The sequence below is a fragment of the Myxine glutinosa genome, chromosome 1 (genome assembly GCF_964187855.1).
Source record: "Myxine glutinosa chromosome 1, kmMyxGlut1.1, whole genome shotgun sequence".
Classification (NCBI taxonomy): Eukaryota; Metazoa; Chordata; class Myxini; order Myxiniformes; family Myxinidae; genus Myxine; species Myxine glutinosa.
In genome coordinates, this window is record NC_136261.1 from 76312671 (window position 1) to 76331909 (window position 19239).

General features: G+C 42.1%; 1 protein-coding gene across 1 annotated transcript in view; it reads left to right on the forward strand.

Moving 5' to 3' along the window:
- IFT74 (intraflagellar transport 74) overlaps positions 1 to 19239 on the forward strand; it is a 108631-nt gene that overhangs the window by 88684 nt on the left and 708 nt on the right. The window contains exons 18-19 of the mRNA XM_078773461.1: positions 3359 to 3484; positions 8200 to 8260. Of these exons, the coding sequence (XP_078629587.1) occupies positions 3359 to 3484; positions 8200 to 8260 (187 nt within the window). The remainder of the gene's footprint in view (positions 1 to 3358; positions 3485 to 8199; positions 8261 to 19239) is intronic.

A 19239-nucleotide genomic window follows, 5' to 3' on the forward strand; every position in this document is an offset into this window, starting at 1 on the left:
TATGGGTGAAAAGACTGGGAATACAGAGAACGAAAGTTATTGGATCACAAACGACGGACCGCTGAGAGAAAAACAAAGCCTCAAGGTTGTACAGTGTACACTGTACAAGGCCTCAAGACACGACACGAATTAACACGATTTTCAATACAGGTATGAAAGATTTGCACCAAAAAATCTTCGTCGGGACACAATATACGTACAACACCATAAATAAATACAGTTTTAACGAAAATACAAATGGGAACAATCACTTAACTTCGATTTCAAATCGTTCGCGACGCGGCAAAGGCCTTGCTCGCGACACGGCAAACAGACGATCCCACGGTAAACATTCTACCGGTGCAGGCCGGGATGGCCCCACCAGGCGATTGTGAGAAAGCACAGGAAGCACAATGCCAACTGCATTGGCTGTGCGTCGTCTGGGTGATATGAGAGACGTCGGTGCTGTGTGAAGCGGACGATGAGGATGAGCACGGCTGGAGTGAATGAATGGTGCTAAGGCCTGGTTCCCACACACTAACTGCGCGCCAAGGCATGTTTTTCCACACAAGGACGCGGGGGCTGTGACGATTCCCGACGGGGTTCAAGAGCCGCTCAAAGCTGAGTACAAAAACGAGCACGCATTATTTTCCAGTTATTTTTCCCCTTGTGTTGTATACGAGTACGTATGGAGGGTCCCTCGATTAAGAATTTTAGTTTACCGTGCATTCTTTTGTTACCGGCATTTCATTCAATAAACCCGGTATTTTTGCATTATAATTCCGTATCAGTTTGAGTTGGTTACCAGGGTTGAGGACATCCAGTGGGATCTGCACAGGTAAGAGCTTTGCTGCCCTCACCCCCCGCGCGTATTCACACTGCCATTGGATTGAACGCCTCAGAGTTTAAGCTCGTTCGGCTATCCGTCCCCAGGGATGTTAACCCCGGGAACGCTACAATATGTATTTAAGTATATATATATATATATATATATATATATATATATATATATATATATATATATATTTATATATATATACATATATATATATATATATATATATATATATATACACACACACACACACACCACAACTTCCAAGTGAAAAACAAATTCTACAAATTTCAGAAAAATAATTATATATACAAAACTAGAATATCCTGGTTGGATTAGTATTCACCCCCCTGAGTTCATACTTGGTGGAAGCACCGTTGACAGCAATTACAGGTGTGAGTCTGTTGAGATAGTTCTACCAACTTTGCACACCTTGATTGGGCAATATTTGCGCATTCTTCTGGCCAAAACTGTTCAAGCTCAGTCCAGTTGCATGGGGAGCGTTGATGGACAGCAATCTTCAAGTCATGCCACAGATTTTCGATTGGATTTAGGTCGGGGCTCTGACTGAGCCACTCAAGGACATTTGGCTTTTTGTTCCTTAGCCACTGCAATGTGGCTTGGCTCTGTGCTTCGGGGCGTTGTCATGCTGAAAAGTGAACTTTTTTTTTTTTGTATATTGAATCGAGGCTCGTGAAAGAGCTGACATTTACTTCACAAACAAATCAACCAGACAAACAAAATATATAAAAAGAGGGAGCGGAAGACAAGATGGGGAGAGAAAGGGAAGCACACAAACACTTGAGAGCACACAACATTTGAGAGCAGGGAGATGTGTGGGAGGGAGAGGGCTTGGGGGGAGGAGGCGTGAGAAGGGGGAGGGGGGGTGGGAGAAGTATAAAACACAAGGACACCAAGGACTTCCAGGACAGAAGTTGGTATTTCAAAAAAGTGGAATTGGGGTGAAATTAGCAGGGGTAGAAAAGATCAAGGTTTTGGATGGGGGAAGATAAGAGATGGTGGTGAACAGCTGTTTTAAAGACCTGGAGGGTGGAGTGGGATTGAAGAGAGAGGGAGTTTGTTCCAGAGGCGGGAGAAAAGAAGAATGAAGGAGTGAAGGTGAGCAGAGAGTCTTGATTTTGGCAGTTTAACCATAAGAGGGTTGCAGGCAGATCTTGTGCGACCTGTAGGAATATTTGCGGGACAGAGCCCAGAGAGAGCTGGGGGGGGGGGGGGGGGGGGCAAGGCAAGAGAGGAGTCGGTAGAAGATGGAAAGACCCTGTCCCAATTTCAGCTTTCTTGCAAAGAGCAGCAGTTTTTCCTCTTATATTTTTCTGTATTTTGCTCCATCCATTTTCTCTTCTATCCTGACAAGTACCCCAGTTTCTGCTGATGAGAAACATCCCCATAACATGATGCTGCCACCACCATGCTTCACAGTAGGGATGGTGTTCTTTGGGTGATGTGATATGTTGGGTTTGTGCCAAACGTAACGTTTTGCAATTATGCCAAAAAGGTTCCATCTTGGTTTCATCAAATCACAAAACGTTTTGGCACGTGTCTTCAGAATCTCCAGAGTGGTATTTTGTGTACCTCAAACAGGACTCAAGGTGGACCTTTTTGAGTCATGGCTTCCTTCTTGCCACCCTACCATACAGGCCAGACTTGTGGCGTGCTTGGGATATTGTTGTCACATGCACGCAGTGACCATTCTTTGCCATGAGGTCTGTAGCTCTTTCAAAATTGCCATTGGCCCCTTGGTGGCCTCTCTGTTCAGTCTCCTCCTTGCTTGGTCAACCTGTTTGGAGGGACGGCCTGATATAGGCAGGGCCTTGGTGGTACCATACGCCTTCCACTTCATAATGATTGTCTTGACTGTGCCGTAAGGGATATTCAAGGCCTTTGAAATATTTTATACCCATCCCCTGATCTGTGCCTTTCCACAACTTTATCCCCAAGGTCTTTTGCTCCTTGGTTCTCATGGTTGAGTCTTTGTTGTGAAATGCACTACCCAGCAGAGGAAACCTACAGGAACAGATGATTTTATTCTGAAATAATCAGAATCACTACAATTTAACACAGGTGGAGGCCAATTAACTTGGTGTGTGATTTTGAATGTGATTGGTTACACCTGAGCTAATTTACAATTGCTATTATAAGGGGATGGACACTTACCCAACTAAGATATTCTAGTTTTATAGTTTTAATTAATTTTTTGGAATTTGTAGAATTTGTTTTTCACTTGGAAGTTGGGGGTTATGACGTGTAAATAAAGGTGGAAAAAGTCTGATTTAATGCATTTTAATTCCAGGCTATAAGGCAACAAAAGGAGAAAAATTTGAAAGGGAGTGTAGACTTTCTATTGTGTGTGTGTGTGTGTGTGTGTGTGTGTGTGTGTGTGTGTGTGTGTGTGTGTGTGTGTGTGTGTGTGTGTGTGTGTGTGTGTGTGTGTATTACACCCACACCTCTAATTATTCTGCTTAAACAGGAGCCATACTCCTAATGGCATCGGACTCACTTTTCATGTTTTTACTATGGGTGCAGAAGCTGATGCAGGAAAAGGAGCAACTACTCCAAAAACGAGACATCCTGAAGCTCACTCTGGAGAAAGTGAAAAGGAGCTATGAGGCTGCATGGGCTCAGCTTCAGGAAAACGAAATGCATTCACAGGTCTCCAGCTCCCTCATTTCTCTCTGGTGCTTTTCCTTGTGTTGCTTTTGTGCTCATTCATTAATTTAGTGTGCAGCACGTGACTGGCAGTTTATTTCATTGCTGGGAGTATTCAGTGCCACTGATGCAGTGCCCCTGTATCAGACAAAAGGAATTTGGAATTTGGCCATGGTGCCGACGATAGCTCGTCTACTCTTCACAAAGGACACCGTTGGTTATTTAACCTCCACAAACTAATGCCAGTACACAAAGACAGTTCTTTCCTGATTTACAATCAAATAACTGAGCAAATACAGCACTGGAGTATCAAGAGTAATGCAAAAAGACAAATATGGAGTCATCAGGAGGAACCTGGATAGGATTCATGTTTCAACTGCTGCTCCTCTACCCTCGAACCCTTCCAGGTGCCGTCAGGTGAACCCTACAAAAAACATTTGCAAGATTCACCTCTCATAGACAAAATATGGGAAGGAAAGAAAGAAGAGTTGGAGGGCAAATAAACAAAATAAATCTTGCAATCTGTGTGCGTGGCAGAGTGGGAGGTTGATCAGAATACAATTCTGCTAATTCAAGGTACTTTTTTTTTTTTTTTTTTTTTTTTGTATACAAGATCGAGGCTCGTGAAAGAGCTAACATTAATCACACAGAAAGACAAACCGACACATAAAACATATAACAACGGCAGCGGTAGACAAGATGGGCAGAGAGGGGGAAGGACACAAACATAACATTTGAGAGCAGGGACCGAGAGACATCGAGAGATCTGTGGGAGGGAGAGGTCTTTGGGGGGGGGGGGGAGGCATGGGAAGGGGGAGGGGTGGGAGAGGTATAAAACATATGGACACTGCCAGGACTTCCAGGAAATAAGTTGGAATTTCAAACAAGGTGGATCTGGGGTGAATTAGCGGGGGTAGAAAAGATCAAGGTTTTGGATGGGGGAAGATAAGAGATGGTGGTGAACAGCTGTTTTAAAGACCTGGAGGGAGGAGTGGGATTGAAGGGAGTGTGGGAGCTTGTTCCAGAGGTGGGAGAAAAGAGGAATGAAAGAGTGAAGGTGAGCAGAGAGCCGAGATTTCGGCAGTTTAACCATCAGAGGGTTGCTGGCAGATCTTGTGCGACCTGTGGGAATATTTGGGGGACAGAGCACAGAGAGAGCTGGGGGAGCAAGGCTGGAGAGGAGTCGGTTGAAGACAGAAAGACCACCTACCTGCCTGTGGTGAGTGAGTGAAAGGCCCTCAGAGATAGCTTCATCGCGGGAGATTCCAATGATTCTGAAAGCTTTGGTTTCAACAGCGTGAAGCCGAGCTCGGTGTGAGTCAGGAGCACCGGCCCATAGGGGAGAACAGTATTCCATTGAGCTGCGGATGAAAGCCTTGTATGTGGTGAGGAGCTCAGGTGTGCCTAGGAAGGACTTCGCACGATGGAGGATGCCCAGTCGGCGACTGGCTTTGGAGGCCAGATTGGAAATGTGGTTTTCCCAAGAAAGATCATGGCAGAAAGGGAGACCCAAAAGCTTGAGCGACAGAGCTTCTTGGAGAGGATTTTTGAGAAAGTAGATGGGAGGGTTGTCCATTCGATCTTTTCGGAGAGACATAGTAAGAGTGTGAGATTTGTCAGGATTGAAAGACATGTTCCACTTGTTTGACCAGTCTGTGATTTTGTCCAGGTCTTCAGAGAGTGAGGAGGCTGCAGACTGCCGATCTGAGGGATGAGGAATGGAGCGGCAGAGAGTGGAGTCATCAGCAAAGAGATAGAGAGGATTTTCCAGAGAGTCGGAGAGATCATTGATAAAGACCAGAAAAAGCACAGGGCTCAGAACACTGCCTTGGGGAACTCCAGCCTGAACAGGAAGGGGAGATGAGAGAAATCCATTCAGGGCCACACGTTGACTTCGACCAGAGAGGAAGTCCGCAAGCCATGCATGGAGATTTCCATGGATACCATAGGAGGAGAGTTTGGTGAGCAGAGCTGGGTGCCAGACCGTATCGAAGGCACGTGATATGTCAAGGGAGACAGCTCTGATTTCCTGTTTGGCATTGAGGACCTCCATCCATTGAGGACCTCCATCCACTTAATAAATGGATGGCCCCGAAATTGTTATGCAAATTTTACTGTAAAATAAAATCGGAATCCTAAGCCCTCCTGACATGCTGTTGGACTTGTGTAAATGCAACAAAATACGTAATCATTGTTTCCAGTTCGATTCTATCAAATTGGCCTCCTGCCGTACTCGCCGGGAGTACACATCTGCTTTACGATTGATACATTTCCATTGCACATAATGCAGTCTTTTAAACCAAAACCTTGCTCTTCATTTTATTGCAACATTTTTGTGGTCATCCTTTACGCCAAAGCACCAAGTGCTTCAAAAATTCAATAACCGTGGACAGGAAAGCTTGATTGTACAAGCTGATAAGACACCGGCCTCGTGCAAATGTCTAGTTTTGGTCCGTCCATCCTTCCATCCACCACCTCAGCTGCAATTAATTCGTTCAAGGTGTAACTTCAGAATGAGATCAAGACAAACAGGATAGAAATCTGCACACCATGTATTTTTTTTGCTTTTATGTATTTTTTGTATGTATTTTGTATGTATTTTTTGCCATGTATTTTTTAGAAGTGCTTTTCCTGTTACATCACATGATTTTTGTTACATGTGTTACATCACATCACAAGGAAGCTCGGAAAGAAAGAATGCGTGAAAGTTATTTACCTGCAACTTAAAGATGACGTGAAAAGAACGTGGAAACTGGCAAATGTTGACGTCATCCCAGGAATACTATGAGCACATGGAGTGATGATAGGATAAATAAATCACCCTCATTAGGATATTTGAAATATCACAAGAAAACGGGCTCAGAGCTCTTACACGAGCCTCGATCTTGAATACAAAAAAAAAGAAAAAAAAGTGGAAGCTGTCCGGCGTTCAGTGACAATCTTTTGAAAGAGTTATTTGAGTGAAGATGCTGTGATGTGGAACACCTGATGAAGCTCCTGTACTCAAGGTTGAAAATATCACATTGAAACCTAAAGCGAAAAACTCGAGATGCAAAAATCATAGTTCCCTGTTGTGGGAGGATCTCATTTCACCTCTGAGACCCACCTAAGGACATTACAACCAGAGTGAGAAGCTCAGTCACAGTAAGAGGTCATTTTGTCCTTCCCGCTTGTCTTGTGCATATTCCTGACTTTACTTACTGAATTAATTTGGCAGTTTACTTCACCACTTGTTCGCCACATCCTATTTAGTTTAGGAAAATCGACATATTACATTTTCGGGGATGGGAAGTGAGGTTTGGTTTTTGGTCGATTTTGGCAAATATAATTGAAACGGGGAGGATATGAGAGGGAGAGAGAGAGGAGTAAATCTTGTATAATTTCACCATAAAATACTACAGTGTTTTATACTCGTCATTTTGTGCTGTGAACTTTATTAAATCGAATGCACTTTGTTACTGGACAAAGACAATGATGCTTCCTTCGCTTAAGAAAAAAACCGATTTAGGAAAATATTTTTTATGGTTTTAGTTTTCGTTTGTACCCTTTGTGTGCCAGTGCGATGGAGCCGAGCACGCTCTGTGGCCTGTAAGTTCGGCCTTTATCACAGTCAGGAAGCAGCTGTTTGTTTTGGAGGTGCAGCCCCAAATCGCAGGAGCTTCATAGACCCCCCTAATAGTGCGTAAAGGATCGTGGGAGATAGGGAGGTTCAGGCAATGCTTGTTTCGCTCTCAAAGAGGATGGAGACGGTTTCTTGGACCATTGCCCCCTCGAAGGGTTGGGGCTTTTTCATGGCACTCCACACCTGCCTTTTTTTTTTCTTTTTTGTATACAACATCGAGGCTCATGTAAGAGCTAACATCAATCACAAAAAAAAGAACGAACGGACATACAAAACATACAATAAAGGGAGCGGGAGACAAGATTGGTAGAGAGAGGGAAGCACACAAGTACAACAGCAGAGAACAGCGACAACGGAAGATCTGTGGGAGGGAGGGGGCTTGGGTGGGGACGCATGGAAAGGCGAGGGGGGGGGGGGAGTATAAAACACATGGACACTGCTGGAACTTACAGGAAAGAAAAAGTCGGTATTTCAAAAAAATAGTGGATTTGGGGTGAATTAATGGGGGTAGAAAAGATCAAGGTTTTGAATGGGGGAAGATAAGAGATGGTGGTGAACAGCTGTTTTAAAGAAATGGAGGGAGGAGTGGGATTGAAAGGAGTGTGGGAGATTGTTCCAGAGGTGGGAGTAAAGAGGAATGAAGGAGTGAAGGTGAGCAGAGAGTCTTCATTTTGGCAGTTTAACCATAAGAGGGTTGCAGGCAGATCTTGTGCGACCTGTAGGAATATTAGGGGGACAGAGCCCAGAGAGAGCTGGGGGAGCAAGGCCGGAGAGGAGTCGGTAGAAGACAGAAAGACCACCTACCTGCCTGCGGCGAGTGAGTGAAAGGCCCTCAGAGTTAGCTTCATCGCGGGAGATTCCAATGATTCTTTGACTGGAACTTCAGCAATTTAAATGTAATGTGCACTGGAAAGACTCCAGTGTTCCACATAGGGTATGATATGCATCGAAGCATTGTTCTTCCATCGAGTCCACTTTCCCTTATGAGATGCGGTCTCAATTGAAGACTCGTTGAATATGCAGTTGGTACGAATTATCTTGTGGAGCTGAGACACTCCAATCTCCACCCCCCCTCCCCCCTCCCACTCCACCCCAGCTGGTGAACCTGGAGCGCAAGTGGCAGCACCATGAACAGAACAACTTTGTGATGAAAGAATGTATCCTTTGGCTGCCATTGCCTCATCGTTGCTCAATTTGTCTTGTTAATACAGTGGTAGAGTAACTGAAAGACATGTTTTATAATTGAAAAAACTTATGATAACGTCGACGACGGGGTGTCACGAGATTGACATGTTTTCCACAAAACACCTTTGGTGCGTTGCTGACCACGTTTTCCCAATCAGGCCCCTCTCGTTCTGTAGGCCCCTCGACTGAGCCACACCAACATGCTCCCCTACAACAGTAAATAAACTAAAAAGGTGGTTTCCGATTTCTTTTTGCATTAACTTACAAACCTGTGACGTACCAGACAGGCCGTGGAGCTATCGGGGATGGGGGAGGGAGGTGCAGCAGGGTTTGATGCAGCAGGATGAGACTGGGCCAATTTGGCTGGGCCTGGGTGGGAAGAGGGTACGAGTTTGTCCTTGGAGACCGGGTGATGAGTAAAGGGCTCACAATGGATTCTTGGCACTATAGGCCCAGTGTAGCAGGAAGTCAGAGGATGTCACTTCCTCCAAAGATGAGGCAGCAGAGATCTTTTGGCTTCCTCTTGCTAAAATCATAGCCTTATCCCTCTACTTTCTATTATTTATTTATTATTCTTTAGGATTCAACGCATAATATATATTTTAAATCTTCTTTCTGGTGATCGACGGATTATGGAGGAGCTGTACATGTCCTGTATCGCACACAGGGAAGGGCATGTTAGGAGCTATTAATGTACATTTTCATGAATTGCAAGGACATTAGCCGTCATTAGTGAAAAATAAATCAACATATAGGATGTAGAATATGGGATTTGAGCTTGGGATCACAGCATCATAAGTCATGTGCTCAGATGGGAACAACAAACAGACCGAGCGCAAAGTGACTGTTTCTCTTGAAAATGAAATGTTTTATACATTAATCTTTTGACAATTATTGTCTTCATGCATTTTCCATCTGCTTTATTTCCCAATCTTCACATCCCTCTCTTCCTTGAAACATTCTATCGACATACTTAAATTTGACTCGTCTGTTCTCGATGCGAGTCTGTGCTGTATCTCCTGGAAAATTCCTCTTCTGTGCTTTCTCACAATCGCCTGGTGGGGCCATCGCGGCCTGCACAGGTAGAATGTTTCTCCTGGGATTAATGTTTTCACCTCTGCCACCGAAGGCGGACGGATGTTATGTTTTCACCCCTGTTTATCTGTTTGTGAGCAGGATATCTCAAAAAGTTGTGGACAGATTCGGAGTAAACTTGGTGGACAGCTTGGGTGTGTGACACGGACAAATTTATTACATTTTCGTGAAGATCTGGATCCGGATACGATAACTTTTTTTAAGTGATTCTCCAGTGCACCATTGATAGGGCCAACGACTATACAGTATATATAATATATATATATATATACTGTATATAGTTATTTATTATTTATATATTTATTTATATATATATATATATATTTATATATATATATATATATATATATATATATATATATATATATATATATATATATTATATATATATATATATATATATTTATATATATATTTATTTATATATACATATATAATATATATTTATTTATACATATATATTTATATATATATATATATTTATATATTTATTTATTTATTTATATTTATTTATTTATTTTTATATTTATTTATTTATTTTTATATATATTTATTTTTATTTATTTATTTATTTATATTTATTTATTTATTTATTTATATTTATTTATTCATATATATATATTTATATATATATATATATATTTATTTTTATATATATTTATATATATATATATTTATTTATATATATATATTTATTTATATATACAACATGCATTTTAAAGGCCATTTTCCCTGCTAGAGCGGGGGTTAGCCTTGCGGTCCCCATGACAATCTTCTCCATTTTGCCCTATTTTCTGCATCTCTCCTTGTTAACCCCCTTGCCCGCATTTCTTCTTCCACCATCTTTAGCCAAGTCTTTCTCGGTCTTCCCCGTCTTCTACTTCCTTCTACATTCATTTCCATCACTCTTCTCAAACAGTCACTTTCATCCTTCCTCAACACATGACCAAACCATCTCAACCTGTTCCTCTTCACAGCATCAATCACAGGCTCTATTCCCATCATCTTTCGCAATTCATCATTTGTCTTCCTCTCTCTCAACGATACTCTGCACATCCGTCGAACCATTCACATTTTCACCCTTTCCAAACTTCGTTGCTGCTCTACGTTCATTACCCATGTCTCGCTCCCATAAATCATAACACTTCTCACACATGCAGCATACACCTTTCCCTTCAGCTTCAACGACACTCCCCTCATCATCAGCACGCCACTCAATTCCCGAAACTTCTTCCATGCACATCTCACTCGAGCAACCGTTGCCGAGTCTGATCCACCTTCTCCATTCAGCATGTCTCCGAGGTAGCAAAATGTTTTCACACCTTCCAGCTTCACGCCGTCTCCAAGATCCAACTCAACATTTCCTCCATCTGCAGCTCCCTCTGTGCACACCTTACACTTGAATGTAGCTGCCACACTGGTTAATGACCCTCTCAGACCACTACATTTTTGATGAACCCACTCAGCGCACATTGTACACTGAATGGAGTTCACTCCGACACCCTTCCTACACACAGCACAGGGCCACTTCCCAGTTCTTTCCACCTCACCACATGCTTTACCACTTGCCATCACCTTCGTCTTTCCGATATTCACCTTCAGACCTTTTGTCTCCATACATTCCTTCCACGTGTTCATCTTTTCCTTCAGTCCATCCATACTTTCCGCAATCAACACCAGATCATCTGCAGACAACAACTCCCACGGTAAACCCTCCTTTACGTTCTGAGCCAGCACCTCCATCACAGCTACAAATAGTAGTGGACTTAGTACCGACCCCTGATGCACTCCCACCTTCACCTCAAACTCACCACTGTTCCCGTCCTTCGTCCTTACAGCTGTGCGTGCTCTTTTGTACATTGCCATCACTACTCTGATCAACCATTCCTCCACTCCTAACTTCCTCAATGCCCATGTCAATACTTTGCGTGGAACCCGATCGAATGCTTTCTCCAGATCAACAAACCCAAGAAACAACTTCTTCCTCTTCTCCATGTACTTCTCCTGCAACTGCCTCACAATGAAAAGCGCGTCTGTCGTTCCTCTTCCTGGCATAAATCCAAACTGCATTTCGTCGATCTTCACTTTCTTCCTTATCCTCCTCTCCAACACCCCTTCCAATACCTTCATTCCATGCTCCAATAACTTTATCGCTCGGTACGAGGTACTAGGGTCACCTTTCCCCTTGTATAGAGGGACGAGGGTACTCAGTTCCCAGTCCACTGGAATGCGGCCTTCTTTCACCACCAGATTACAGATCTCTGTCATTCTCTTCACACCCCAACTTCCTGCTGCCTTCAACATATCTCCCACAACTCCCGTCGGCCCTCCCGCTTTTCTACCCTTCATTGCTTTTATCGCTTCCTCAACTTCCTTCTCAGTTATCTTCTCTGCCGGTCCTAAAACTGGGTTACTCTCTATGTTGCCATCCCATTCATTCTCTGTATTCAACAGCATTTCCATATATCTTTTCCATCTTCCTTTAATTCCATCTGGGTCGACAACGATTTGTCCCACTTCATCCTTCAAGCAGCTCACCCCCATCACATCACACCTCTCTTTCGCTATCTGCTTTGCAATCCTGAATACTGCTTTCTGACCCTCTTCCGAATCCAAGCGTTCACCGAACATTTTCCTACATGCCTCCTGCGCCTTTGCTACCTCTTTCTTTGCAGCCTTCCTGGCTGCCTTATAACTTTCATGCTCTGCTGTTTCTGCTCTCGTACCCTTCGCCTTCTGCCACTCCTTGAACTTCTTCCTCTTCTCGTCAATCTTCTTTCCAACTTCATCATCCCACCACCATGTTTCCGAGTGCCTCGGTGGTCCTTTTGTCCATCCACATACCTCACCAACGGCTCCCAACAGACTAGCTTTCATTGACATCCAACCACTTTCAAGCTCAACCACATCATCCTCGACCCTCCCTTACTTTATATATATATTTATATATTTATATATATATAATTATTTTTAAATTATTTTGTTATAGATCTTGTACACTGATATTGTACATTTAATTTAAATGATATATATATTTTTTAAATTATTTTTTAAATTATTTAATTTTTAAATTATTTTCAATTATTTTTATTAAAATGTTACCATTTTATATTATTTTTTAAATTATATATATATATATATATATATTAAATATTTTAATTATATTATATAATATATATATATTTATATATATATAATTAAATTTAAATTATTTTATAAAGAGGAAAGTTCAGTGAGCTGGAGGCAGATTGCCGGGAGAAGGGTTGGTGAGTGTCGTGTCAGCCATTTGAGGTGGGGTGTAGAGGGTATATTGGCAATTGCTTTTCTGCATTTCTTGCTAGGCTGGGAGTGTGTGGGACAGAAAGAAGGAGGACGTGTGACAAGGTGGCCCAGGTTGCCTTGAAAGGCTCATTTTGGATATGGAGGAAGTTTATGGAGGCACGTCGAATGGTGCAGGTTGGTTGTGTGGCTTTTTTTGTTTTTGTTTTTTTTGTTACCATTATTATTTCTTATTTTGTGTATATGAGTGAGTGGGTGAGGGTGTGTGTTTTTGCATGAATTAATTTTTGTATGAGTGTGTTTTTGTATGTTGAGTGGTGTATGATGTAAGGGTAGGTGGTTGGTTGGTTGGTGTTATGTGTGTGTATGAATGATCTGGTGTGTTTTGTTGGTGAGTGGTGAAGGGTATAAAGGTGGGTGTTTGAGTGTTCCACCATGTTTGTTTGGTGCTGTGGATTCTGGATGCGGAGGTGTTGTTGTTGTTCGCACTGGCTGGGGTGGGGGTATGTACGCATCCAGGTGCAGTTGCTGCATGTGGATGTGTATGCGCCCCTACTGGCCCACCTTAGCTGACCGTATCGAAGTTGAAGGGCCGAAACGGGATGATGCTGAGGACCTCGACTGAGGACCCGGTCAGTGCGGCACACTTGTGACCAGGTGTGTTTTGAACTTATGTATATATATATCATGATATTTCAAAAAGTTGTGGATGGTTCGGAGAAAACTTGCTGGATGAGTTGGGTAGGTGACAATAACAGGTCGGTTAAATGTTGGTTCAGGTTCTGATGAAGATCTGGCCTATCAGTGGAATACAAAATGTAAACTGTTCAGCCTGGCATGGACGGGTATGTGCTCTACCGAGTGCCATTCTGATTTTTTTTAAACTCTTTTAATAATAATCGTTTTTCTTTTGCGTTATTAGACTCGAGCTTCACAGCCACATGACATTTGGGCTACGAGTGCACTGGCGGCCTCTGATAAGTCTTGTTTGGGATCGATTCCCAAGGTTACAAGATCCTTTTTTTATTCCTTCACTGCCAAAGATGCCAGAGGCATTATGCTTTTGCGTAGTCTGTCAGTTAGTAGATGCGTAGCAGATTTTCGTTACCACAATAACGTGTGAACTTCTGAAGGGTTTCCATCCAAACTTGGCAATCGTATGAACTGGAATACAAAGATAAACTGAATAGATTTTGGGTTCAAAAGGCCAAAGTCTATGGTCGTGTGGCCTTTAATTGAAAATCTGTCACCACAACTTGGGCACCACAAAAGGGATTTCAACCAAACTTGGCATTGACTGTGATACAAAGATGAATTGATTCCATCTCAGGTTAAACAATCATGTGCCCTTTGAAAATCGTTTTGCAGATCATAACTCGAGTTAGAAGCATCTGATATTTTCTCCCTTCGACTTATTTCTCTTTTTTTCTCTCTTTTTGTTCTCTCTTTTTTTTTCTCTCTTTTTTCTCTCTTTTTTCTCTCTCTTTTTTCTCTCTTTTTTCTCTCTTTTTGTTTCTCTCTTTCTCTCTCTCTATAATTTTTAATGTGACCTTTTGTTGAGATCAAACATAACAGTGGGTTGCCATCTAACTCAGACAGAGCTATTGACGCATTTAGCCTCAAATGATTTTGTTTTGTTCCACAGGCAAGGTTCTGCATCATGGAGTACGCAATTTTATGTGAAGCCAGACGTCATCCTTGCAATATGTGAATTTTAATAATTGCGCCAGATCTTTTGAACAGGAGTATATATTGAGGCCTTTTGGGTTGCTATTCTGGCGAAATTTCAAATTGTTGCCTTACAGACATTTCACATAATTGCTAACTCTTTGAACATCTTGGAAAAAAAAAATCCCTCCATTGCATTCATGTGATGTAGACATGTTAATTAATGAAATATTTAATTACAGGTTGATACTCTGGACAGAGCTCTGTTCAGCCTGGCAGAGGTATGCACTCTACGTTCTAGTTCAATATTAAGATCGATAATAAACAATTATTGTCTCATTGCCTCAAGCATTTACTGTTTGTGGAATCAGATCCTGACCCAGGCCCTCTAGAGAGGAAGGGATTGCACACCCTCAGCATTACATTACAAATGAATAGGGCAACGTGGCATCTTTTTTTTTTTTCAACATTTTATTACCTCCGCCACTAAAAGTGGATGCAGGTTATGTTTTCACCCCTGTTTGTTTGTCTGTCCGTTTGTCTGTGAACAAAATATCTCACAAAGTTGTGGACGGATTCGGACGAAACTTTTCATAGATGTAGCATATGTGACAAGGACGAAATGATTACATTTTGGTGAAGATCCGGATTGGGATCCGGCTACTATAATTTTTTAAAGTGATTCTTCATCATTGGGAAATAGGGCCAAAAACGATACATAGCAGGATACCGTAAAATGGGTTGAATAGGGACAGCAAGGTGAATAGGAACAGCAAGGTGAATAGGGACAGCAAGGTGAATAGGGACAGCAAGGTGAATAGGAACAGCAAGGTGAATAGGGACAGCAAGGTGAATAGGGACAGCAAGGTGAATAGGGACAGCAAGGTGAATAGGGACAGCAAGGTGAATAGGGACACAAACTGAAAAAAAGTTCGGAAACTTTTTTCGCTGAAAATTGATAACCATACTGATTTGTTGATATTTGGGTTGAAAGTGTTCTCTTGGTTTTTTAAAAAGCAACTTATAGTCCCTATTAACCCCATATATGGGTTAATAGGAATAAATAGGATTTTTATGGCTGTCCCTATTCACCCCGTTTTACGGGTGAATAGGGACAGTCACTAATACAAAAAAATAATAATCGAGAAATAGGGACAGTTTGGAGAAACTTTTTATCCCATATTTTTTTTCATTGGCACCGTGGTTTATATTATGGGTGCATATTATGTGCATCCATCTGAGCTATCAATTTAGCAATAAGTTGGAAACTCGGGATTGTTTCTTGATTATTATTTTTTTGCATTAGTGACTGTCCCTATTCACCCGTAAAACGGGGTGAATAGGGACAGCCATAAAAATCCATATATGGGGTTAATATCAATACATGGGGTTAATAGGAACTATAAGTTGCTTTTTAAAAAAACAAGAGAACACTTTCAACCCAAATATCAACAAATCAGTATGGTTATCAATTTTAAGCCAAAAAAGTTTCTGAACTTTTTTTCAGTTTGTGTCCCTATTCACCTTGCTGTCCCTATTCACCCCATTTTACGGTATCTCAAAAAGGTGTGGACGGATGTGGACTAAACTTGGTGGACCGGTTGGGTGTCTGAAAAGGACGAATCGATTCGATTTTGGTGAAGATCTGAATATGGATTCGGGAATGGGAGTTATTTAACTTTTAAAATGATTCTTCACCATTGGACGAAAGGGACAAATACGATACATAGCAGGATATCTCAAAACTTTATGGACGGATTTGGACGAAACTTGTTGGACAAGTTGTGTGTGAGACAAGGAAGAATCGATTCAATTTTGGTGAAGATCCGGATCCGGATCCAGCTAGTATAATTTTCTAAGTGATTCTTCACCATTGAGTGATAGGGCCAACCAGGTGGAGGTATGCTCTCTACTGAATGCCGTTCTAGTTTGTGTCTTGTGTGAATGATACACATGAGAAGCTGGCTCCCCTATATCGTTTTTTGGGGGTTGGTAACATCAAAGAGGCCAAAACTGAGAGTGGATGGAAACAGTAAATTAGTATTTAATGCATTTAAGAAACTTGTATTTAGGAGAAACTATAATTGCTTACGTCGTGTATGCTTATTATACATAACACGTGGTTGTTTGTGAAATGTATTGATTATATGAAGGCAGTTTATCAATTTCGCAATGTTTAAGTTTCTTCATCACTAAGATTTTAAAAAACTAGGGCATGCCCGTACTATATATATATCTAAAATTATATCCCCCCCCCTCTATTTACATGAAATGGTTTGGTCCAAAGCGAACGGCTTGCGAGTACGGTGACAATCCCCCCCCTCTATTTACATGAAATGGTTTGGTCCAAAGCGAACGGCTTGCGAGTACGGTGACAATCCCCCCCCCCCCCTCTATTTACATGAAATGGTTTGGTCCAAAGCGAACGGCTTGCGAGTACGGTGACAATCCCCCCCCTCTATTTACATGAAATGGTTTGGTCCAAAGCGAACGGCTTGCGGAGTTTGGTAAAGAAATCGCCATAGCTCGGTAACTACTTGTCCGATTAATATGAAACCTTGAAAAGGCACATCCTCGGGTCCCCAGCAATATACCTGGCAAGTTTCAAGTATATCGGACCGGTAGTTGTCGAGAAACAGCGGTCGCATACACACACACAGACACACACACACACACACACACAGAGATTACTGGAATTATAGATAGATGTACAATATAGCTCAAAGTTCCTCTGTAAGTGTTTTTTTTATGGCCAGGGTATGGTAGGTGCAGCGTTCCGCCATTGCTTTCCTAAAACACTAACTTGCCTCACCCTACCAGAGTCAGTGTGGTGTGCCCTCCAGGCGCTGAATGGCAGCCTGGGGCCCACTGCTCATTGTTGGCCGACTGTGATGGGGAGGAAAACGCGTTTCCCCATCCAACTTGTTGCTCGTGCTAATTGCTTGTAGCTACGCAGCTTCCGCTCGGGCCCTTTCCCATGTCCCACAAAAAGGCGTCTCGTTACCGACCCAAAATAACCTGGCCGCCCTCACCCCCTCGGCTTTATGGTTCTACCATATTCCATAGAGAACACCGTGGTGCATGATGCAACACTTTATACATACCGAAACCGGGATGTTTATTTCAGCATTGTTTCAGATATTTCAGAATGTTTCATTTCAGACATTTGTGTCTCCGATCAGTCGTTACATTTCATCCAATGTGCGTTTCTTCCATAAGTTTCCCCGCTATGAATAATTGTGACTTTGGCAAAATTGTCTGGTCAAGATTATGTTCTACGCACCTTCCAAATATGCTTGTATTGCGGTGATAATGAAGGGAAACTTATATTTTATGGTCACTTTCACCAAAATGCATTTCCTTTTTGAAAAACAATCTTTGGAACGGTTTTCTCCTCAAGTCTGATTGACGGTGTTTTTTATTTGGAATTTTTTGAATGCACACTTTATTTCCATCATTGTGATGTTGAGACTTGGTGAAAGTGACCATAAAATGTGCAATGCGCAAATTGTAAACCTTTTCAAAAATTCACAACATGACTCTCAGTTCCAGATTGCAAGGGTTGAAATGAAGACACCCGTGTGTTAATAGCGGATGCACAACTGTTTGGGTAGCTCCATGACAAAGTCCTCTGGGCGACTGAAATGCACCTCCAAAGCCATTCTCTACATGACATGTCCCAAGGTGCGCTCAGCACCTCCACCGGACAGGCTGAACTCGTCATAGTGGAGGAACGCACCAAATGCTGAGCTCAGGGGCTTTGAGGAAACTCGCGTAAAAGTCCATACTTACTGGATGGGAAGGAGGGAAAATTGTGCGTGACGGGTCAATTGCTCGCTGCGCATCCTGGCCTTTCGCTGAGCTCAGGAGCTATCTGTGGGATCACACCATGAGGTGGAAGGAGTGCATCCTGTGTCACATCCCACCTTTTGTGGTGCTACTACTGTTGCCTGCAAAAGCTGAGCTAGAAGGAAGTCAAGGAAGAGAGATTAGGCTTTTGGAAAGGGATGAAGGAAACTGCTGTCTCAGCAAGGCATCTTGAAAACTCCCGGTGGTTTTGAAGGTCCTGCTAAAAAGAGCAGCCCAGGGGGAAGAATCGTGCCTGGAACAAGGCACTTCCCGTAATCCCTGAACCGAGCAAGGTCTTATTGATGTCGGTGCATGGTATATAACTTTCTTTTGGCATTGTGCAGATGTGTCAGTAAACGGTCTATAAGTATTCCAGGTGTAAGTGTTGAAGGAAAACTGTCTGATTGGAGCCATTGGTTATATAACCATTGCTGTCAATCCAACCAGCTCAGAACCCTGTACCTTTATGATAAATGATATGCTGTGACATCTTTAACATGTTCTTTAACAGTAGGGGTGGGAGGGGGGGACGTCGGTTTTAGTCTGATCCAATTAGACAATCTTGCAAGTTCGAGGATTCTTTTTTGACACCGAGGTTAAAATCCCTTACATACACTGTGTTGATTTTAGCCATACCCAGGTGGCATGATGGCATTGGCAAATGTTGCAACTTTGGGCTAACTAACGTCAGAGCGCTGGCTCGGTTGTCTCCTGAATTCCTTGTAATTCATGTTGCCCAATGTACAAACGAGCCTGTAAAACTACAAAAACTAGAGAACTGTGATCAGAGATTGCTGATGGTTCCAGGTATAGCCAGCCCCACCAACTCATAATATTATCCAATTGGTAGCACTTCAAATTCTGCCTCATAATGAAAAATAATTAAAATAAAATAAAATAATGGAAAAATCGAAATAATTGAAGAAAAGTAAGAATTGAAAATTTTTTAAAATCTGAAAATTAAATAAGTGAAAATTGGAAAAATAAATAAATAATAAAAAATTGAAAATTTACATAATTAAAAAAATTCTGCTTCAAAAAGTGGGACACCACAGATGCC